Source organism: Bombus vosnesenskii, unplaced genomic scaffold (genome assembly GCF_011952255.1).
Source record: "Bombus vosnesenskii isolate JDL3184/JDL3185 unplaced genomic scaffold, Bvos_JDL3184-5_v1.1 scf7180000013295, whole genome shotgun sequence".
NCBI classification, from domain to species: domain Eukaryota; kingdom Metazoa; phylum Arthropoda; class Insecta; order Hymenoptera; family Apidae; genus Bombus; species Bombus vosnesenskii.
The window spans coordinates 2,161,710-2,187,300 of NW_022882946.1; the positions used below are offsets into that span (position 1 = coordinate 2,161,710).

A 25,591-nucleotide genomic window follows, 5' to 3' on the forward strand; every position below is an offset into this window, starting at 1 on the left:
CGTTATCTTCATCGTTCTGTCAAGCTCCTTATCCGTCCCGCGAACAACAAGAAAAAAAGTTGTCGTTGCCCGACCGATAAATCAAGCGAACGGCACGATAGAAAATGTATATGGATGGCTAAAAAAATAAACGATAAAATTGATCACTATAGCTACGAAGAAATTATAACGCACAGTCATTGATATTCACGAATAGTTTATCTGTTTGTCATCTTCTTCCATATCTACTATTCGCGAATGTGTTCACGAAATATACATTTTTGAAACCGAAATTTTTACGACCAAAAGCTAATAGAAATAATATATTAATCGATATTTTCGAGCAAATTACTAATAATTCTTGAATTAAACACGAATCGAGCTAGTGTAACAGATTCGAAATAATATCATATTCATTCGTAAAAACGAAAATTTAATAAGTGGACTTTTACACAATGCAGAATATGTGTTAGAACTTTTGATACAATGGTAGGAAATATTGTGTATAGGCAAATCGTTTAAGCGTCCATAACTCTCTTTTGCTTTGCGCAGTCTAATAATTACCTGTCAAACTATTCCAAAACTAAATAACACCAAACTAACTGAGCTCGATAGTATTTAAAAATAGGTCGTCGCTGACATATAATAAAATATACTTCTCGTGAATTTAATATAAGCAGAGTTTGAAAAAACATCGCAAAATCGTCATAAAAAGTTTGCGAACATCTTGCGAACGGTGTTTTGAGTACGCGCCTTTAAGCCGCCTTCAATTCGCTATGATATCACTCGTGACTGACTAATCCGGATTCGTTCGCCTGAGGATATCCGATGCCCGATGCATCACGCGGTGCAATCTAACTGAAAGTTTCGGCACAAAGGTAGTGAACGTTCACGAACGAAAGCGTGCAACGGCGCGCGAGCTTTCCGTTTCCGATTTCGCGCGTGCTCACACACGTTTTCTCTGGCATATTTCACATGGTTAGTCACACCCATACCTCAACCAATAGATCTTGTCAGGAACTTTTGCTGTAATTTTGCACGTGAGAATCAGACTAACGTAAGCAGTTTTTTCAAGTTAAATTATATATAGATTATAGCACTAGCACGATAAGTTAGCGATATTTGTGCTGCTTATAAGTTTGTAAATTTCTTAAATAAAGAGTTTGTAAATTAATTCGATCGTGCAGAAGATCCCTGGTGCAATTTGATCAATAAATTCGTTCTTATACGTTCAAAGTTACAATACTTTTAAAAAAACGTTTCATTGCTGTTAATACCTAATCATCTTACCATAAGTGGGACCAAGTATCCTGTTAAAGTTAGAACGAAACACGAAGTATGCCCGTATCGCTATCGCTCGTAATATATGGGTTCAGTAGCGATATTGATTAACTCCATAAATTGAAAAGCAGAAAAATGTTAGTTACAAATATTTCTTAAAACTTACTTGAAAGCTTGCGATTTATATCGCCTGCAACGAATAAACTTATGAAATGGAAGTAACTGAGTTGTTTATTTCTAGAAGTTAGACACTAATCACCTACTCGGCTAATGAAGCTGAAAAATTTATAGAAGGTGGAGTCGATGAGTTCGCCTATCTTTCTGATGGTCTCGTAAAACGATTAAAAAAAAAAGTAGAAAGATTCTGACATTGAAATAAGCGAAATATCGAGAATACAAAAGTTGACAAGGTAGATGTTTAAATGCATCGAAATGAAGTGCTGAATGTACGAGATTAAACCTGTAACTGGTACAATTTGCATAATGCTGTAAATGATGAGTTTGGCCGAGAGTGAAGCTATTTTGACGTAGGTGTCTAATGAATTATTCAAATTTTGACACCGTGCGTATAGCTGAAATCTGTGGATCGCTTCGAGATTGAACGAAATTGAATCGACTGAAGCATATATCAAAGCTGAATCTGGTGTAGGAGATAGTTCCATCTGGATGGTCAACTTTCACGATACTTTTGTATTTTAAATAATTGAATATATGAGATATTAAAAAGTGTATGATACGAAAAATTGTAATTGATATGAAAATTGATATCATCGAGAGTTTTAATTTCGCGAAGCTTCAACGGTGCTATAATAAATATGTCCTCGACAACGTCGTGCTAGTTGACAAATCCTCGAGGACGCTTTCAAGGAAATGAAACCTCCTCCGAGACCCTCCAAAATGTCAGTTATAGGTTTGTAAGCGAGTGAAACATACGATAACCAATACAGCTTAAGCTATATGGCGAAAATTGTTCTGTCAAATCAATCAGCGTTGGGATTTCGATTGCAAAATAATTACGATTCCTACATTTGTTGTACACTATTGATGTTTATGGATTTATGAAAAATTTAAAGATGTAAAAATGTATAAATTTATGATAGACTTATGATACTTATTAGATGAAACAAATGTGTATTTAAATTACATAGACATACACACAGCTGTTGTTACAATGGTAATTAAATATTATGATTACATAAAATTATAATTTTATCCATATCACGTCATATTTTGTTTTTTCATTACACATTGTTACAAATTATTCATTATCACGCGCGTTACTCCAAAATTACTTAAGACAAAGGAATTTAACTCTAATCTAGTAAAAATCTCAAAAATGTTTCCATTAAGAGCTTAAATACATTATGGGCATTGGTGATTGTTATACTATATATTCCTTTACCATGTTATTAACGTCTATAACGTGGTATATGTTATATCTATTCATTGTCCCTGTTACACGCACCACAATTTCGTTTTCTGAAATTACGACGTTTTCTTCGTGGCGTTTATCTCTAAGAGATCCATAAGATAATCTCTAAGAAACCATAATCTCGTTAAAAATTAATAATTCAAATAACACAACTGAAATGAGAAGAATATCTAAACTGGAGATATCACAAAACATATTCCAACGATAATTACAATAATCGCATATTCACCTCAGGCAAACAAACGTTGCAAAAGACTCTCAGAGTATTAAACTTCCTGAAAACCTAAACTTCCTGTTTTTTTTTCAAATGAAGAGCTCTCGAAAGGCGGCAAAAAGCCGTAACCCTGCCCCGAGTATAACATGGAATTCTTTTCACGCCATCGTTCGCTTGATTACACTCGAAAGTACAACCACGCTCTTGCAGCATGACTCTCCAAGGCACAAAGGTTTCCGCGTGAACATCCCTTGATCGACGATCGATTCAAGAGCCTGTTTCGTGCGAATGGTCGTTGTCGTCGATGTTGATCCAGTGATGACACGCGACGTTGTAAAATCGCGGCGCATCGTTCAACTGACTGAAAAATAACTACCAATCGGAGTTACGTCTCTCGGTGGAAATGATTAGGCTATTAGACGGTCGCTGTTGCAATAGTAATGCGAACCATTTGTCTGGTAGACTGATTTTGATTTAACAAACGATAATAGGAGTGCTGTTGCTTAATAATGAGAACAAGCAGCACGCTGCCTCGTGAGAACTTTCGACGCGAATGCGTTTCATAGAAATCCACCGAACTGCGATTGTTCCACGCTGCATTCAACGATATTTCGACTCGTGATTAGCTGAATAAGTTGGATTGGAAAAGTTTACCACTCCCAGAGGAATTGTTTAGCGTTATACGATTTATGAGGATATTAGGAGTCGAAGGCATCTTGCTATAATTTGGTACAGCTAATACTTTTTTACTTACGAAAAAATACTATTCGATAACCTCTTTGTTATAGATTGACCTAGATCAAGAGATTCATTATTGTCCTGCCTTTAAGGCGTTAAGATATCAAGTTTTGAGATGTGAGAAGATGATATTAAATAAAAATGGCATTAACAATTGCGAACTTGTGACATCAAACGGATAAAATTGAAAATTTGTTAATCTCGATACCGTACATAATACTGGATTTGTTTTCAATAATTAGAATTACTTAACCTATGAAACATCAAGTGGTAATTTTAATTTCTTCTTCTTTACAGAGTTCGTGTTGAATATTACGTGAACGAAAACACGTTCAAGGAACGACTTCAGCTGTACTTCATCAAAAATCAACGTTCGAGTAAGTATACCGAGTATAGTTTTTATATATTGAAGTCAATGACCGATAAATTGATCCTTTAAACTACGTATATGAATAAATTATAAATTCGTAGATATTTCAGAAATATTTCTAACCTTGTTCTTTTCGAAACGTAAAGTTTGATTCCAAAAAGTTTAATCGCAAAAAGATAGTAGTATCATTAATCGGCTGTAAAAGAATCGGAAAAGAATGATAAAGAATCCTCAAAATGTAAAGGATTAAAACATTTGAATTGAAAAATTTATCAAACACCTCACCGATATTTTCATGCAATTGCACAAATAGAAATCAAAATAGTTAAACGCATAAATAGACCATTGGATGAAATAGATGAAATATATTTTATATTGATTTAGCCTATTTGTAAATTTGTGTCCTCTATTCAGATGCATTGATACGTTTCGTATGAAATGCCATGTAATAGCTTATACCGTCATTCGCAGGCAGAGTTCATTGTCGCAGTTTTAAATAGACCTTTCGGTCTAACGCCAGAGTTTCATGTTATAGCGGTACATACGAATATACCTATTGCGCCAATGTCATCTCGTAAATCGTGTTACGTTTTTCACTTTACTTGTAACACAATGCGGAGCATCTAAAACTGATCGATCGCGAACGTGCTTTTATCAGAATAGTCTAAAAATAGTTTAGCTTTAGCTTGTCTTTTCTTCCATTGCTCGTAGTATGAAATATTTTTGTGGAATATTTCATTAATAGAAATATGCTAGTCTCTTCATTCATTGGGCAGAATGTGATCAAATTAATTATTACAATTGTTACGTGTCAATTAACAAAAATTTTCTTTTTAGACATCGAAATTTCGAAAATTTGAATAGAAGTATAATTTTATTGAATTTCAACGTGATAAATCTCAAAAAATTTTCCGGAGCAGGTATGAATATTTGATTTGTTTGTTCCCAGTTCTCAGAGAAAAGATAATACATATATATAATCCATTCACATATTGGTTCAAGATACCATATTTTGAGCCTACTCTTTTTAACTCGTTCTCCGTGAACATCAAATTGGTTTATGAAAATATCTTCATTAATAACAATATCAACGTCAAGCAATTTGTTAGTGTATTAGATTTAAACTGTTACATACTACTACTACTGTTTACTATTTACTTAACTTCAAATACGTAATCAAGTAGACATTCTTTCTCCTTCGACAATTCCGCTTATACGATTACTTCCTTGAAATTACCATGCCATTAACGTTATTAAGATGTAACAGAAAGCATAAAAACACAAATTTTCATTACTGGGTGATTAATTCCCTGTCTGCAAGCAACCATTAATAACGAACTACATCACATGACATATCTTTTTTCGTGGATCTAACTACAATGATTAAGCTAATTGTAAGAAATAAAACAAAATCTTTAATCCTTTTTCTTCAATGGTAATATTTCAGTTCGTGTGATACGAATTCTCATAAGACGTCAGATCTGCAGTGTGTTGCAAGATTATTTGTACAATTGAGAATCTAACAAATGATATGAAATGTAATACGTCTTTCCCCCAGTAAAACAAGCATTCTTTTTACGTTATAACTGTGATGTGTTCCTTCGTACATGCAAATTGAAACTTTTTTTTAATATCTTTTACGATTTTATTATCACAGAATCTTATCTTATATTTCTAAATAAAAATGATCGAAAAGTTTTTTATTTTATTATTCCTAAATTCTTGTTGAACTTTCGCCTGTGCAAATAATTCTATGACTCACTATACATTATATTATGTCTGCGACAAAATAAACACTCGACGAATGATGGCAAAAGGTCATTCTGTCTGCATCAACGCGCTCGAAAAGATCGGCAAGCTTTTGATCGTGAAAGAGTTCAGGGTGCTGGAAATTCTTTTTGGAGACATGTTGCTCGTTGCATGCCAGAAACGTAATTTCGGGAATGGCATGCCATCGTGACACCGACAACCATGTAGATGTCTGGCAGCGAGACATAATCTTTTGAAGCTGCTGGCACTAGCAGATAGCGGATGTCGCACCGATATCGTTGCTCGATCTCTCTTGGTATCGATTGTTTGCATCTATCCGTATGCCTAACGAAAGATCGATGCCCTGCCATGTTCCACAACGCTACGAGGGGACGATTAAAAACTGTTCTTTGTAGATCGTGAATATCGATACCTTTCCACCTGGGCATTCTTTATCCGTGACAAATTCATTCTACCGATTTTCTCGTACCTTTACCCTATCGCGTGTTGACGTGTCGTGATAAAAGGATTCGACTAAATTGCACGTTTAAAAGTTAAAATAAATGTTTCACCACTATGGAATTAGAACAATTTTACAGAAGAAAGATATTAAATGGGACTTTTTATAAAGTCAAATCGCACTTTATTATTACTTCCAGTTGTATTTATTTACAATTAATAATGATTATTCGTGTTTCAGGTTTGAGGATACGATTGGCTAACTTGTTCTTCAAGCTACTAACATGCTTCTTATACATATTCAGAGTGATCACCGACAACGATCCAACTTACGCAGCATGGTGAGCTCGATGTTGTTATTTTAATTAACTCTGTGTTAATGTCTGTCAGGCATTTTCAATGGTTAAAAACTTTCTTAAAATTGGAACAATATAAAAAAGATCGTTATAAGTATATGTCGATTTCTCGTTTCAAGTTTATGCTACAGTTTTTCTTAAGACAATTATCCTTTTGCTTGTTGAAGAAATTAATTACTTTTATACGACGAATTCTATATTTTTAATATAATCAATTTTAATTCTATCTTAATTATCTCTTGCAAAGATATCAAAATTGTACATTCTTTTCTTTTTCTTGAAAAAAAATTCCTACCAAATATATCTACAATCAAGTAAAAAATATTTTAATCAAAATAATTCTACAGTACCACAAACAAAGAAAAGAGTTTCTCTATTATCTCATTTTGTTTTAACTTGGTAATGTTTCACTGCAATGCAACAATGAGAAAGAATTTCTGCTCGAAGACGAAGGAAACCATTTCGAGTCGCGATTCGAAATTATGATATTTCGGAGAACGAGCTATCATAGCCGAAAATGAAAGCGAGATTAGACTTCGCGGGTTGATATACCATTTTGCTACTACAAGTATCTGACATTCGCGATATTGTTTAAGTATTTTTAGCCCTCTTACCTTCTTATGGATCTTCAATTTACTTCCACGTTATCTTCTATCTGTCGTGTTACCGAAATTACTTATCGTACGTCCTTCGGCGTACAATATCTCTCCACTCTTCCTTCCAACGTTGCATTCCTAACTTCTTTCGTGATCTTTGTTTCTTTAGTTCTCTCTTTACAACAAATAAAAGATTTTTAACATTGTTATAACATTGCCTCTATTTTTTAATCTATTCGATATATAATCGGATTATTTCGTCGCATTTAATCTTCAAATTCTCAAACTCCATGGTACAATTAGTCAGATACCATTGCAGAGTGAATTAAGTAGTTGCCCTGTCGTCATAGTCGACTACCTACTTTCGAAAATTTCCGTGAAATTATAGCGCGTACGCTTTTAAAAAATTTGCTTTGTGCCCGAGTTTCTCTTCATCAGTAGTGCTTTTAAAACCCGGAAAAAAGGCAAATTCCCTTCTTTTTTCTTTCAGTTACGGTTGCACGCCCGGCAACAAAACCGAGTTCCTCGCATCCCAGAATCTTACCGAGGAGGAATTTCAAGAGCACCCGACCATCAACTGGGACGCGATTTTATGGGTGAGAAGGCCATTGGAATTGTGGGTCGTCCAGGTGATCCTGGCAATAGTATCACTTACGGAAGCATTGCTGCTCGCCTATCTGGGTTACAAGGTACGCATCCTTTCATTCCCGGGAAATTTGATTTCACGCATAATACTCGATTATGGGACATGCGGCCGCTCGTCTGAAATATCTCGTTTCTCCATTGTCGCACAGAGACGTACGAATTTTAAATTAGATAGTACCTTTCTTATTTTAGTACTTTATTTTAACGTCATTCGATATTTTAAAGAAAATAGCTAATGTAACATACAGTGGCTCACAAAAGTATTAGAACATTCGTGGACATCCCTTATGAATATATCATGTGTTATACAGAAGATTAAAAAATGTTATTAGTACTGTAAAGACACCCGACTGTCGTGATTATATTGATAAACAAATTGAAACAAATCTAAAACTCTATATAGAAATTGCAAAATATTTAGTACAAGTATTTATTTCACAGAGATGATACAAATATTTAAAGTACATCAAATTAATTGTACGTTATATTAATGAGCCTCGATTTCAGTAGGACCATCTTCGACGTTTGTGTGTTTTTTACTAAATATATTTGAAATATAGTTGGATACTCAGATTAGAAAATTACCGATAAAAATTACAGTATCTCTCATACTTTAAATGGAATCACTTATTTTCATCAAATAATCCTGATACTATATCTTTCTAAGAATTGGCAAGAACAATTATTACCTTACCTAAAATATATGTAATATGAAAGTAGACTTTTAAATCGAATTGCAAATATTTCAAAACATGGTACCTACATTAACATGACCAAACACTTAGCACAATTTTTCATATATTAAACTCTAATAACAAATTTTCACAGAAGAAGCTCGAATAAATACATTAACAGATTTCATTCGACAAAGTACCATTTAAAACCTAATTGACCAGATGCCATCTGCAGAATTACGTTTGTCTGCAGGACATCCGTCGATGAATTTCATTTTCCTTCCGACTTTTTCTGTGCGATAATAAAGCAGCGAGTTATTTTACACGTCTGGCTTTCGTATATCTCTCTTGGTCGTTTTTCTCTCTATGTGTTTCTCTCTTTTCATTGTCTGCTTATGCATGGTAGTCGGTGTACGCTCGTCTAATCGCCAACCGTTCCGCTGTTGGCTGAACGAATTAGACTAAATAAAACGGAAGTCGAAGGTTCGCGTTGACTGGCATTGAATAGCGCGGTGTATGTAACCGAAAGTCAGAAAGTTAGAGATGCCAGTTGGCTGACTAGCTAGAAGCTTTTCCAACCAATTTACTGGCTTCATAGAGGGTAGCTTTTTCCTACTTTGCTACGGATTATAATTTTTTTTTTTTTTTTTACTGCAGCGAGCCAGGAAAATTCACAAAGAGCTCTCTCTTTGTTCGGTGACTAAAAACGCTTCCTAGAAAGGAGAGATTTTGCGGCAAGCGCGAAATATTTGATTCTTTATACGTATTCTGACGGAACATTCCTAAGAAGCTCGCTTTTATTTTACGCGTAATAAGAAAAATTCAATTGAGCCGTCTGAAGTCCTCTTGCGTCTCCTTTTCGTTGCTCTCGAGAACATTCCGTTCAGGCAACGAAATTTTCTTTCCACCCGTAAGGATCACTTCCTCACTGACTATGTGTTTCGCTTTTAAAATTTCAACTTTGCTATAATGGTTATTGCGATTTATTGTATACCTATGTGTATGTATGTATAGTCGGTCACAAAAGTTTACGGTGTCTACATACATCTGTTGGATTTGAAGTATCATAGCGAAGACAGTTCTGACAATATTTTTAGTATCAAATTTTACGTTAATTGGATGGAGACTCATGTTTAAAAAAAAATAAATAAAAAGAAATAACACATATTAGAAACAAGATACGTCAGATTTAATTTCAAGTACAAGACAGATTTAATTTAGCCAAATAATTTGATGAAATTATCATGATTTCTGGTGTAATTTTTTTAGTGTAAAAAATTGATTCTCCGTTTCTGTCGATGAATCGGATACATACAATTCAATGAATACACACAGATTTTTTTGACTGACTGTACATGTTATTTAGATTATACTCGTGATAAATATATTTGTAATAAAAAATTCATGTGATTTTTGTTCTTTTATGTATTCGAGTTTTTCTATTGCAACTAGCACGAAATTTTTAACGCCTCCCTGCTTCTCGCTCAGCTTTCTCGTCGTTCTGCAATTTCGTCCTGATTATTTCTCAACTCGACAAATCGATGACGAGCTATCATATTATAAATGGATAAATATTAGTGTGAAAACGATTGTTCTGGTTTCTAGCCCTGTCAAACTCGATCGAGTTATAAACATCTTGCACACTGAAAGTTTAGGCACGATCCTCGAGAAATATAAAACCAATGCAATTTTACTGGTGCAGTACAAAATTTTGCAAACTTCGGCTCGACTTGACGGTAGTCACAAAACACGTCGGCTTCTATTCAAAAGTTTTTCCTTATTTCGCTTCAAAAGTAAGCCGGGAAATCTGTAGAAGACTTACGAACGCATGAAAGTTCGACTTGAGTAGTTATACCTAAATTCCAATTTCATTTCTGGCTGCGAGCGCTTTTGTCGGAAAGAGATGTTTAAGAAATCGAATATTTTTATTCCATGCCGACCGTTTCGTGGATTTTTCGCGGTCCGATGTGATTTGAATTAGACATACATGAAATATAACATACTTTGCCTTTCAAATTTATGGTATAACACTATTTATAAGTTATATAAGATATTTATTTTCCAAAAGGACATTGTTTAATACATAGGCAGTTGTAAAAAAATATTTAGAGTTAGGCAAGCTAAGGCTAGTAAGATTTGGGTTAGGTTTAAATTAGGTTCAAAAGTTTGAAGGTTTGCTTTAGGACTCGAAGAAATAAGAAATATATATAATGTGTCACGCAATTAGTGTCAGTTTAATGTACTTCCTGTACGATTAAAGGCAGAAAACTCGTTTCGTTATGATCTACTTTATTACTGTCACGATACATTTACAAAATTAATTCTTTCTTTCCTAACGAAGGAGGGGAATTCTCGTTTCTTCCAGAATATTTTTCGCGAAATTGCTTGAGAAATGCAATCTTATTTATAGCGATGCCTATTTGTTCAAAAAGATGGATAATATAGACAAGAGCACATACAGTAAGTGTCTAAAGTATAGAGAGATATAAATTATATACAAAGAATATTAGCTGTATGATAGTAAGTTAAAAGTTCAGAGCCATGTTATTAGTCAAAAACGTAAAATAAAAACATTTCTTTTTTAACTGCATATGCAAAGCACCAAGAAGCACAAAGTATAATTTTAGTAATAAAGGGAGAAAATTCCATTTTGTATATCTGGGTTGCATGGATCGTTACGTCAAAAGAAAGATTACAGCAATAAGAGTTTGAACTTTGTTATACTATTTAATTTCTTTTTTTATCGCCTTTTCTCAACTTTCAACCGATTCTGCGATACCATTTACTTTTATGTAAGTACGTCTGTTCTACTCTAAATTGCAAATTTAATATAAAAGTTTCTGCCAAAGTCATGATTACCGGTCAAACATAGTGTCCAGCAGTGTCCACTAAACTGTTGTATCGTGTATTTCTGCTTGTTTAAATGTCGTGGAGTAATAATCATAACCAATTTCTAGAATTACTTGCATGGAAAAACGTTCTTGGTTGACCCACTCAGCTACTAATGTGTCACAGAAATGAAAATAGTGAAACTTTTCATGAGATTCTCTTAGAGATCAAAGGCTTTTTTAATGAAAATGATACCAAGTATGAATTATGGAATTCATATACATATGCCTTTGATGATATTCAAGGAATATTATGACGTATAATAGTAGTTTACTTTCAGACAAATAAATTCAATCGGCAGTAATTTGTTTAATCAAACAATAATTAACATCTCCTTCCAATAAATGCAGTTCTACTTTAAATGATAGTGGATCTACGTTATACCCAAAATAACGAATAGGATGGAATCGTACATCACACTTAGTATTCGACATTCTTCATCTACCCTTCGTTGATATAAGAGGCCCAATCCCGAATTTCTTTCTCGTTGATCGATTTTATAATTTATTTAATTTCAATTCTTCGATAATTGACGTCGATGTTTTTGTTTACCTTATGTGAAATTCAACAAATAATCCCAACTTACTCTAATATCAGATGGAACACATTAATCATGAAATCGTTACTAATTTTTTGGATAATCCAACACATTATAAATTCTATCAAAATTCATTCGTAAACTTCTTTCTCGTTGATCAATTTTACAATTTATTTAATTCCAATTCTTCGATAATTGACGTCGATGTTTTTGTTTACCTTGTGTGAAATTCAACAAATAATCCCAACTTACTCTAATATCAGACGAAACACATTAATCATGAAATCATTACTAATTTTTTGGATAATCCAACACATCATAAATTGTATAAAAATTCATTCGTAAACTTCACAAGCTTGCCGTGTGAAGACATAAAGCGGAAGCAAGTCGATTACGAAAGTCATAGAAATTACAAAGAAACTCCTAAAACGCAGTTACTGCCATCGTGGTCCGTGAAATTATCGTTCACCGCTGGTGTTGGATTGTAACAAGCCGGTTGCCTTTGCACGTGCAGGATCCTCGATAACATCTCTAACGATGTGTTGCGGTCGCCGATTGGTGGTAGCACGCTATTCGCTAATCGAACATTCCAGCGACCCGATTCGTCACGTTCTAACAACCGACAAACTCGATAACGCTACGTTGATATCATGTAAAACGTGATGATCGAGCTGCTGCTCGTACCTATACGCATTCCGGTTGTAAAATTCCAAAACACATTCCTATAGAGTTCTATGAAACTCTGATACCATACAGAAAATCGTCGATTACGAGAATGAGGAAACAATCTTTTTTTTTTTTAGTAGTTTACGTAGATTGTTCTTTTTCTACCCATTTTTCTCTTGTTTCTTCTCTATATTGCTGTCTTCCATCATTTTCATGATTTATCGACGTCATTAAAGGCATAGTCGGTGTTACGTTATTATTATTATTGTTATCGCAGTTATTGTTACCACCGGATATTATTGTCACAGTTTTCGATTTATTCTCTTACGTATGTTCCACCCTCTATGGGAGCGTTTCGCCGATACTACTTGTCATCCCTATTAGCCGCAGTTTCTTTTTAATATTGTCCGTTTTATGGACTGGCGCGGCGATTTTAAATCGCGGAGTTATCGTAGTTTGAACAGTTAAACGAGTGTCGCGTCAATATTATATTTCTATTCTACGATTATATTTAATGTGGTGAGCGTATGAATAGGGAATGCTTGCTCGTAAATTCAAATAATTGCATTATGAAAAGTTTTTCTTTCTTCTTTTCTGTAATATAGGACCTAAAGATATAGTTTGTGTGATCTGGAACGATATAAAGATCAAGTGGTTTCAAAATCTTTATTTCGGTTAATAATTACCAAGTTAATATAATCCATAAATATATCCAACTAGAAATTATTTTCAATAACTCAAATCTAGTTTCAAGACCCTAAACCAAATTGACCAGAAGACAAGTTGAATTCCTTAACTTACGTAAGAATTATTTCATCAATTTTAAATAATTATAAGGTAAATATTTGAAAACCTAATATGCAATCTCCTGTCTCATGAAATATTCTAAGGAAATGCTTTTTCTTTATACTCTACAATACAATCTATTCGTATCCTTCCGTGTCCTCCGACACAATGCATTTGCATAGATTCGAACTTTGTATCTGTCTCTGTAAAAAGAAACGAGCAGTACACACACACAAGATTGTACCTTTCAACAAACCACTTTCGTGCGATCGTTACACCTCGCTCGAGGACAATCTGCTTGAAAAGTTCCCAAACAGCGTCGACATGCTCGAAATCGACGAGTGATCTCTCGTATGACGGATTGTCGAGTTAACCGAAACAGTCCGTCAGAAAATAGGATTACCGAGAACCACACAGTTCCACGGCTTTCGATTCTACCTCGGAATTGCGAAGGAGGGCGCGCGCAAGGTCTCGATACTCCAAGTGACAGCGAATGCTCGGATATTATTCGACACACGCGAATACTCCAGAACACATACGCAAACGCTGTATTTTGTTCATGTATATTCGTTCGCGAACACGATTGGTAGTTGTGTATTTGGCCCGTCTCATCGAGGAGAGTTTCACTAAGGCTAATGATAGTTGAGTGACTTATTGTTTTGTGATACGATACGTGTTCCTATCTTCTTCATTTAGTCACTAGGAGTCTTAGATCATCAGTTGGATAAAAGTAATTTAAAAGGTGGATATAAGAAAATAGATGTTCGAATAAATTTGCCCTTTAATGCTAAGAATATGATGTAAAACACGAACTTAAATGTTTATATTTAGTAATTCACTTCGTACTTAGAAAAATTCCAAAAATTTCGTATAAATTAATATCTAGTTTAATTGACAAATAAATAGAAATTATCCTATATAAAAATTTAATAGAACGTTTGAGAACCGATACAAATAGAAATTAAAAGATTGTTTTATAAAATTACTCTCTAAATATCCAAAAATATGAGTAACAAAACGTAAATGCAACTTATTTTAAATTATAAACCCAATTTGTTCACACATTGTTCATTGTTTTAGATATACTTATTCATTGTTAAATAGAAAAAAAACAAAATTAAGGTCAACGGGTATTTTTATAAAATTACCAATTAACAAAAACTGCCCCATATTCCTAATATTCCCCAATTTCTTTCCGTTCACACACTTAGCTACAATTGTTTAAAGAACGGTGTTTGAACTCCAGAAAAGACCAAATTAGAAACGAAATCAGAATCCCTGTTAAAAAATCTGTCCATTGTTTACAATAAATTTTACTTTGTTAAAACTTCGACGACTGTACGCGGACGATCTTTGAAAAATATTTTTGACACGATTTTCATCTCAGATCCCTTGACACACTCTTCTCGGAAAAGTGTTACATCTCCGCAGCAACGTTTAATAGGATGTTTATGGTTTAGGGCAGCAGCCTTCAGGAAGATACTCCTTTCGTCGCGCGATAGACGTTTTTCTACCATGAAAATTGCATTCGCCTGCTGTTCGTAAATCTCCGGGGATATTAATAATTGCGAAATCCTGCAGGAAAGGTTGATCCAGTTATCGTGTGGGAGCACTGCTGCTAGATTTTTAAAGCTTTGATGAGCTTTCGAGAAAGCTGCTGATTTAGTTCGTAGACACTCCAGACTTAGCTATTTCGTTCCAATTTTATCCGAAGGTCGTTGATTGCGAACGGAAATTAATGTTTATTTATATCTTCCAAACTTTAATATTTTACTATCTCTTGGCTTTTTATTTATACCTACATTCAGATTTTCTTTATCTGTTTCTACATTTAAAATTTTCATTTTCATTTATCAGTTTTCTTATAGATGAGATGCAATCGAATTTTTTTCTCCACCTACATTTAGATTTTCTTTATTTATGTCTACACCTAAAATTTTTATTACACTTTACTAGTACTTTTACCAATAGATGAGATGCAAATAGAACTATAGATATCTAGAAAAAATACAGCCCACTGAATCATTTTCGACTAAATCATTAACCTTCCCTCCAATCCCATATTTTGTGAAAAAAACATTGCAAATATTTATTATATCAATTTCTGTTCGTGAAACCTTTGTGTAGAATCTTTATTCTGAATAATTATTATAAAGAATCAGAATTGCTATTCCTACTTATATAATTATTATTGTCTTCTGTTTTTGAAAAGAAAAAGTAGTCTATTATGTATTTTTTATTATTTATTCTTATTGTGTAATTATCTAACAATAATAGATCAAAATATGTTTCAACTGTATACTTAAAAGTTATATTCGATAAAACAATTAAAAAATTCGATTTGTATGATAATTTTTATTCGTCGCTTATTATCGAATTACAAATTACAGACGAATGACGTACATCAATGAAACCATTAATCGCCTCATATTCCGATTTTCAACCCACGAATTAAACAGTTTTTAGATTACAACACGTAGAAAGCCGTAATGCATAAAGGAGTCCGTTGTTGCACGAACGTCTCGAGAAGATCGTGTTTTCAACCTTCTTCAAACGTAATATCGCTCGTAAGGGAGTATCAAGAGATCTCTGTCGCGATAAAATTGCTGCTTCCTCACGAATCTCAAAGATATGCGCAGCCCATCGTTCTTGATTGTTTCTTTGATCCCTATTGTTCCAAGAAAGTAGATGCTGCTATGAGTCAGGAAAAGAAAAACATATTTTGACCGTATCTGAAATTTTGTAACGATACTTTCGGAAAAGAGACTAAAAATAATACTTGAACCGTAATAATAATATTTGGTATCGAAACATTCTTCGTACATCGTATTTTTGTTTTTGGAATTTTTCATATTTTTGAGTTCAACGGTATTAAATGTGAATAACAAAAAAAAAAGATATTAGGAAAGCTTCAAAATTACAAAATATTATTTTACCTAAAATTTATTAGGCGAAACTATACTAACGCATGTGTGTTATGATTCCACGATAAGATGTTAATTAGATTATTCGAAAAAGGAAAGGAACTTGGTAAAATTTCGTATAATTTTTAATTCATGTAAATAAACGAAACAAAATTTATTCGCGCGTCAGATTTATTTATTAAATAATCTTTAACCAAATATATTCCTTACATCTTCTTTTTTGAACTTTACAAAAGAAAAAAATATAATATACGAAGAAAAAATTCTTACCAAAATTCTTCATCAGACAAGTATATAATTTTTGTATGCTCGTAAGGAAGAAGTTTCATGAAAAAATTCTAATTAACATCTTTAAACAATTCATATTTCGTTTTATTCGAAACAATTCATATAACGAGTCAAGCTCGAAATAGTCAACGACCAGTTCTCTTTACATTTATTAATAGTTTCTGAGGATGTTTAGCTATTTAATAAACTCAACAAAGTTGTGGAAACACATGTTCATCCTACAATAAGATAAGAATGTTAAATTATACACAGTTTGATACCCTGCATTTGCTTAGACTCTTACATTTGAGTAAAATTCCCCTTGGTTTACACGGAAATTTCCAACTAGCGTGTTACAACGAGCATAAAGTCTGACGCGAATCGTATTTTGTATTAAATTGTTTCAATTTGGAGCTTTACGACAGCAAAACAGCAGTAAATTTTATAATACCGTGCGGATTTTATCTTTTCTTTTAGTTGCACAAAAGATACTAACGAGCAACATTTATTAAATACCATTTTGTATTTAGTAATTCTTAACTAAGCACAGGAATTAAGATTTTATCGAATTATTTTATTACATGTTTAATGAAGTTAAGCATAAAAATTTAATTGGGAAATTTTATAAGTTATAAAGTTTGTACGTTAAGTAATTCATTGAGTTTTGATTGATATAAAGATAAAGTTGCTTCGATAAATTGTTTTATTAGATTATGATTATCTAAAATGCAAAATTTATCAACGTTTCAAAAATTAGATTCAAATTAATCGTTTATTGGATTTTAAAAGATCTTTAAACTGTCATTGGAATTTATCCATCAAACTAGACATGTATATTATTTGAATATTTCTTCAAGCTTTTCCAAACTCAGTGAAAGCTAAAATGTTGATTCATCTCTGTTAGCCAAATGACTATTTGGCTTGAAATTGTATAGGATATGTTCTCTTGCAGATCAGTGTTCTACCTACGACCAGATATACGTTGACAGGTCACGTTAAAAGATGTATGTACGCGGAGATGTGCCACAGTGATTTATGGATTCCACGTCGAAATGAACGTGTCGTTTGTTTCAATTAAACATGGTATTAGAACGCTTTCAGACAGATTCATTGAATACTTAATCAAATTGTAGTTGTCTTTAACAATTTAATCCTATAATAAATATGTGTACACAGCTATTTACAAATTTAGTTTCGATACAATTTTTCGAAAATGAATGGAAAAAAAAATAATAATACAAACTTTGCGTCTATACTATATTATAACTTAAACGTAACTTTTAAATAAAATAATAGTCGAATGAAATACATGTAATATCGTGATATAATATATTTACAAGGAATGGATGATACAGATGTTAATCGGACAGAAAAAGACGATTGTTGTTCAACCTGAACTATTCACACCAAACGTACAGAAAACAGCACAGCTAAATAATTAGATAACGACTCGACTTTCACAAAATGCCCTCAACACTCTCTCGGCAACGCCACACACAAACTCTCGTTTTTTGATTCCTTTTTTCCCGTCCCTTGGCAACCGCTCGTGGCCAAGATCACGTAGGCCTCCTCTTTCCAAAACTACGCGATCGAAAACAAACGCCTATCGAAAACAAACGCCTCGGCTCTCGCGACATTCCACGCGGTTCACCCGCCAACTCCCAGGCCTCTCACTCACGATACTACATACATATCGATAATTCTTTTAATTTAATCACTGAAAAATTTTCACTAATTGTTTTATATCTTTATATATTTTCTATATTGTTTATATCTTATTTTAAGCTTTCTACTCGATTTCGATCAACAATTCACCGATACATAAACCTAATGTACCTGATCGCGAAGTATTTCGAAGTATAAATCCGTCGATACTGCATTTCGGATAATTTTGCTAAACGAAACCATGCGATTATTGTATTTGTAGGATGGTTTAATTAATATTTACTTATGCGAGTTTGCCCGGCAGTTTATAGATCCGGAGACAGAATTAAATTGGTTTTCGGTAATTAACTAGGCACCTGTTGATTTAAAGTAACATTCTGGGAAACATTGACAAGGCCCGCGTACGCGCGTATATTATAATTACTATAGAAGGATACTGGATAGAAAATGCAGAACGGCTGTTCGATGTTGTTCATGGAACGTTCCACCGCACCTTGTATTTTTCTTTAAATTGTCACTGGGTTTTTTGAGCTGTCTTCGTCATGTTCACAGGGAAACATCTGGCAGCAGCTTCTCTCTTTCCACTTCATCCTGGAACTAGTCAACACCATTCCGTTCACCATCACGGTGAGTCGTTCACTCTCTATATTTTCTACATATAGCTTTTTAACAATTTGACACATCCTTTTGCTTTGTATACTTTGTGTTAGATATAAGATAGTAATATGTACATTGGTATATTATACTTTAATATAGTGTTTTTTCTTTTTATTTACTTCTTGTCGATAGAATAAAAAAATTAAAAAAAGCGAATAACTGTACGTACTTAATAATGTATATAATCAACGATACATTGCTTCTCTAAAAGATATTAAATGAAGCAGAAATAAAGTTACAAGGAAACAGGAAAATGAAATCGTATTTCACAGACATTTCACGAATATAAAGAAAATATCGTAAGAATAGCTGAACAATTCGCCCATTACATTTTCCAAACGTTGAGACAGAAGTACATAAAGCCATGAAACGGTTTATTAAGACACGGTTTGATAAGAAAGAGGAAGGAAAAGGTTTCTCGGGCGTTTGGAGCCTGCGGCAGACAATAAAACGAATTATATCAACCGTGTGATTTCTTCTGAATTCCATTCCACCGAGAAATCCATAAAAATCTACCTGTTTTACGTCCCTTCTGCACGCAATATCAAAAGATTCTAATGGAGCTTTATTGGTCGAATCTCGAACCACGATATATAGCCGATCAGCCATGGTTATGTTAACGAGCTATCATACCGAAAGAGTAAAGAACTTGTTGCTTTGCACCGACTCGATATACAATGTCGATGTATACAGATATATACATGGACGCTTTTTCCGAACTACATATGTAAAACTAAAAGTTTATAACAATTGAGAACCACATAGAAAAATTGTGACAAGTAATTTTTTCGATCTTTAAACTTTCACGTTGTTTAAATAACTAAAAAAAAGAAATAGTAATTTCATACTTTATAATGGAATTATTTAATAATAGATAGGAAAAAAAGAAAGTAGGGAAAGAAAGTAAAGAAAGGGAGCCTAGCCTCTAGTATGCTATTGCTCTTACTGATTCCAGAGTTCTAGAAAAAGTGAGTCGATATTTAACAAACTTCTGACTATTAATACATTCGCAATTTTGACCAAATAAATTGACGACCATGTTTAATGGCTGCTGAAATATCAATTTTTAATAAATTGAAAATTCTTAATCACGATTTGAGGAATTTGGTAGTATTAATTTAATAGTATTTCTTCAACGCGTAGGATAAATTAGATTCGATCTTGGTGTATCGATCTGTGCCCTATTGGGACCAACCCTGATGTGAAAGCGAACAGGATTTAACAACATCAGAGGATTGTGCACGGAATTTAATTGGCTCAGACTCATTAGTATTGTGTCATCTCGGTGACATTTCAGCAAGTCCAGTAAATCCCAAGTCATCGCTCCTTAGAACTATAATCACTCGTAAAATATTTGTTCTATGGAACGTAAATAAATCTGGTTTTAAGAAAAATGTAAGCCGTTAACAGTAGCCATACGATAGTCATTTTACAATAGAAATTTTACAAAATGTGTACAAATGTGTCTAAGCCAATGTGTGCATGTTAAAGACATCGAATTATTGACGAATCAGTTAACGATTTTCACAATCTTTTAATATCAAAATTATTGTTGTAATTAGTTTTTGTACGTTAAGTTTTAATATAAAATTTCTTTTAAAATTTGAAAATTGAAATTAAAAATTTGTTCTGTAAAAAACACCGTGTAAAATAAATTAGATAACGCGTGCAATATCAAAATATATATTGCGAAATGAAAAATTATGAATTAATTTTAAAATTATTATATATTATACAATTTTTGTTGACTGTTTTCTGTACATGTATATGGAGATTCGAACAAAATTAAATGCTGTCTATATGGAACATCTCACTTAATTCGATAGTAGATTAAAAAGATGAGAACTCTCGATATACAATTATGTTTTGTTTTTGCTACATTCTGAACAACATTAAAATTACGTAAAAATAAGTGTAGTTTCATTTTTTAGGTCAGCATTTACATCACATGACGAGCTATTCGTGACTTTCGAGCGTAGCTTATACTTTTTTTTTAACGACTTTTATTTTTAAAAAGTCTGTCATGAGAACTTCTTTTCCCTTTTACGTTAATGATAATTTACGATTATGATCATCTAACTGGCAGTCTATAAGCTTCAATTAACTTATGAACTGATGCCAATAGCTCACGAACTTTCTAATTAATCACGTATCTAAACATTAATCACATCTTTATGTAATTTCAATTCAATTCTCTAAGTGTGAAAGTTACCAATTCTATTTCATTTCATATTTTATATTAGCGTATTTATAATTTGAAAATTTAGGATATAGTATCTTTATTTGAGGTTCCAAACTTTTCAAATCGTACATATTTTACATTTTTTTATATATATTTTTTTCGAAATTTGTATTCGTCATCAACGAAATTTCTTACATAATCTCGCTTCCTTTCTTCCAAAGAAATGTTACATGGATGTATGAAGTACCTGGAGAAAACAGTGATGGACGCTAATTGCTGTCACCTTGAAGCATATTTGTTCTTCGATGGTAGAGAAGCGAGAACAATAGGCAAACTCATTATTCTTGCGTGCATTTACAGTTGCGTTTGCAAATATATATATTCGATGGAATGTATATGAGATGAGTCTTCCGTTTCTTAAATTAGCTTTCCACAAAAATTATTCTGTTTACAAATGATGCACAAGTACAGATTAAAATTAGTTCAATATCTGGGCCCTCTCGTATAATAATTTATTAACTAATATATTAGCAAATTGTACTGAGTGTGGACCATACACTTCTGTTGAACGAATAATTTTTTATAATTTTATGATTTTATGTTGAACAAGACGATTAAAAATCACTTTTAAATTTTTGTTTCATTACCAATCTTGTTACTTCTATATACAAAAATTCATTAATACCAACATAATTTTGCTCATAATGTTTAAATGTCTTTTGGTAATAATTATATTAAACGATATCTAGTTATTTACAGCAAATTATTACACAGTAATGTTAGTAGCAAATAGTATGATTAGTAGCAAATTATTAATTATATTTTTAGCTACTTTATCCACCAATGCGAAATCTGTTCATCCCGGTATTCCTAAACTGCTGGTTGGCAAAACATTCATTGCAGAATATGTTCGTAAGTAATTGACATATACTACTTAATATTAAATTATTCATCTTCATCTCGTTATCGTCGATACTCGTGTTTCAGAACGATCTACACAGAGCTATGCAAAAGTCCCAATCAGCTTTAAGTCAGCAACTTATGATCCTTAGTGCAACGTTACTGTGCCTTGTCTTTACTAGGTGAGTAAAATTATAAATTATTCTAAATATTTATTATTAAAATAATAGAAATTTAGAAATTCAAATGTAAGTCAATAATTCTTTTCATAAAAATATCAACACGTATAATTTCACCGTATTGTGAAATAGGATGTAACACTGTTCAAAGTAATTTATTCAACTTAAAGGTTTCATGATAGACACTAAATACATAATCTTTTGCTTATAATAAAAAGAAAAATATTTTCTCGATTTTCGTAAATTTACAACCATACCGTAAACATAACACAACCGTAAATTTCGTTTTCCGATTATAAACAAATAATATTTATCGAACAGAAGCATAATCATCTTGTGTAACGAAATAGTCTCTATCTTTCCTTTAATAACTTCTGTTTTCTTCGATGCAACGAATGAACGAATTAAAATTCCGTCTTCGCGCTGGTCGACTTTTCTCTCGGTTCCTTAGCCGTCCACAACAATTATGTAAGTTTATCCAAAGCGCATGTTACGTGGCTTGCATACAAGTCATATTACATTATCCAAATAACGAGGAAACTTTGCCAATCAGGAACAGACGCTTCCATTTACGAATTCTCAGATTTCCTGGACGGTGTTACGATTTAGACAGAGAAACAATGATGCCAGGCTTAATTTCCTCGAATCAAAGATTCTTTCGTCGAATTTATGACAAATCTTGATACATCTTGACAACAAGACAATCAAGATACATCTTGATAATTACAAAAAAAGATATTAAATTTGGTATTATAAAAGTAATTCAGAAATTTCAAGACATTTATTTAGAATTTTCTTTTAATTTCCATTTCAAATAATTATTCTTAACATGCAGTTCTCACTTTTATATAGATGCGATACAAGATTATTATATCTAGTAAACGCAATTTCCAATCTTCTATCAAAACTCATTATACCATTCTAAAGGCAGTGCATTTGTTCGAGTAGTTAGACGTTGCTCGAGCGATAAAAGGCAATATTCCAGGAAACTCGAAAATTATCAATTAAAACCAAAGAATAACTATAATTCCGCGTACTTGTTAAATCTATAATCTATCTGGGATATTCTCTTAGAAGGTTCAATGTGATGTTTTATCCATTTAGAATGAATGACGATGTATATAATAATATTCGCGTAGGATTATTGATAATTCAAGATACCTCAGTGGATTAACACCAGCATTTCATTTCTCCCGTACGTATTATTAACTTGCTCCTTTGTCTGGGAACCACGAAAAGTTAACTTTGACGTCGGTGTATTTATTATGCGAATGACGTCAAATAATATTCTATGCTTGAGAATTATGTAAAATTTTCTGCATCCATGTTATCCAACACCTGTATTTTGTATTATTTAATGAGATAAACGGAAAGTTAAACAACCAGTGGGATAGCTATTTTCTATTCAGTGATGATCTCGACACTCTCGATATTGCTTTATCATTCAACAATTGTTACTGTTCGTTGAAAGAAATTTGGTTATGTAAGGAAGTAGAATAAATATCAGAGATATCTTAACATTTGGACTTGTAGAGCATACATACATACACGTACATACGTACAGCGTTTATAGAATATATATACCAAGCTTTTTAACTAAGCTTTCTTAATATATTCTATAGGTATGAATAACAAGAAAGATGTTATATAAGCACACTGTAACAATAGTTATAAATATTCCAGTATGGTCCTTTATTCCGGACTACTTCTCATCATGAGCCTTGTCATTAAATCTGCCGACATCGACGTCAATTGAAAGTTAAGATTTGTCCAAGATAGTACACGCTGAAACCTACGTGGAAAATCGATACGCAAAGGTGTTAACACGCGTACATATGCACATTATTGTACATATGTATGCAATATCCTCGTAAGGATTACGATCGCTCCACGAAGGGATGAAACTTGCCTGATTGACCCAGATCGCAATGTGGGACAAATGTTAATAAGTAATCGTGGCGGCTCGTGCAGATGGATTGGTATCGCCATCGATCGTCCTGATTCATTATTTACGGTGTAATTCTAGAACGGCGTACTTGTAAGCTCGCCCTTGCCACCGCGACTTGGTCGGATGTCCCCTATCTGTTGGCCGATCACGGCATTATTCGGAAGTCGTTTCTCAAACGGGGGAACGAGGTAAGGTGCACGTACTTACGTTGTCACGGTTCGCCTATGTTCGTTCGTTCCACGGTGAAATATTTTGGGAACGCAGCCGTGGCATAGAGAAACGGCTACGTTTCAAGGGAAAAGACGCTCGAGTCGAATTGTTTCCGAACATTTGTAAAGCAATGCAGAAACTTGAGTTTCACGAGTTTTGAAGAGTATAAATTACATCTCTGTATCGAATCTCTGTTTTTTAGATTGTTATGGACTATTGGATTCTTGAAAACGAGATAAATTATTTCTAACTTATTTTAAATCTCTATCCTCTCTTATCGTTTATCTCTGTTAAATTCGTTGTATCATCTTAAACCTTGTTAGACCTCTCAGAGTACCTGAGAGTTATCATGAATTGTTACAATTTGCCATCGAATCTATCGAATTTGATTTAATTTAAAGAATTATCGATCAACGGATTCATTTTTGATTAATATTGAAGATTAACTTTTTTTTTATTAATATACAGGATGGTTGGTAACTGGTAGTACAAACGAAGAGGGGGTGATTCTACGCGAAAAAAGAAGACGAAAATATAGAATAAAAAATTTTTTTTTTAATTTTTCCATCGAGACAACGATCTACAGTGAGATCCGTTATAACGAGACGTGATAAAGTGCACGCGTACCGTGCGAAAATTCAAAGCCGATTTTCTCGGAAACAAAGCCTCAAACGAAAAATTTTTATTCTATATTTTCGATTTCTTTTTTCGCGTAGAATCACCCCCTTTCCGCTTGTACCACCAGTTACCAACCACCCTGTATATAATGAATTCACGTTAGAAGAACAAGGTTTAAGATGATACAACGAAATTAACAGAGACAAACGATAAGAAAGGATAGAGATTTAAAATAAGTTGCAAATAATTTATCTCGTTTTCAAGAATCCAATAGTGCATAAAATCTAAAAAACAAAGAATTCAATAATATAAACGAGCCAAACGCTGCTCATCCTAATTACTGCGTAACGTATAATCTGTTTCACGATCACGTATTTAATTACTGCGAAATGTCAAGCATTTACGTTAACGTGCTTTTTAATTCGTTACAAAACAAACCTGTTCAACCTGTCACGTTACATTTTTTATACGAAACAACGAAACGATAACGTTAACCTGGTAACAGCGCGGCGAAATTATGCGTACAGCTTGCGCACATTAGTAAATAGCACGCGCCGGTTAATGAGCGAAATTTATTATCTTCTGGTCCAGTTATTGCGCCGGACCAGACGTTATCTATTTCACTGTCACTGTGAAAATCGCTTGACGTTCGCCTTACGAATGGGCTTG

General features: G+C 33.1%; 1 protein-coding gene across 15 annotated transcripts in view; it reads left to right on the forward strand.

Annotated features, from left to right (window-relative positions):
• The window catches only part of LOC117233396 (potassium channel subfamily T member 2), a 193,801-nt gene that overhangs the window by 146,013 nt on the left and 22,197 nt on the right, over window positions 1-25,591 (forward strand). For 13 of the 15 annotated variants that reach the window (XM_033493665.1, XM_033493656.1, XM_033493657.1 and 10 more), the window contains 6 exons: window positions 3,942-4,021; window positions 6,464-6,563; window positions 7,665-7,863; window positions 18,781-18,855; window positions 21,896-21,979; window positions 22,055-22,149. In XM_033493665.1, coding sequence (XP_033349556.1) covers window positions 3,942-4,021; window positions 6,464-6,563; window positions 7,665-7,863; window positions 18,781-18,855; window positions 21,896-21,979; window positions 22,055-22,149 — 633 coding nt within the window. The remainder of the gene's footprint in view (window positions 1-3,941; window positions 4,022-6,463; window positions 6,564-7,664; window positions 7,864-18,780; window positions 18,856-21,895; window positions 21,980-22,054; window positions 22,150-25,591) is intronic. The other 2 variants (XM_033493661.1, XM_033493662.1) reach the window with 2 other exon arrangements.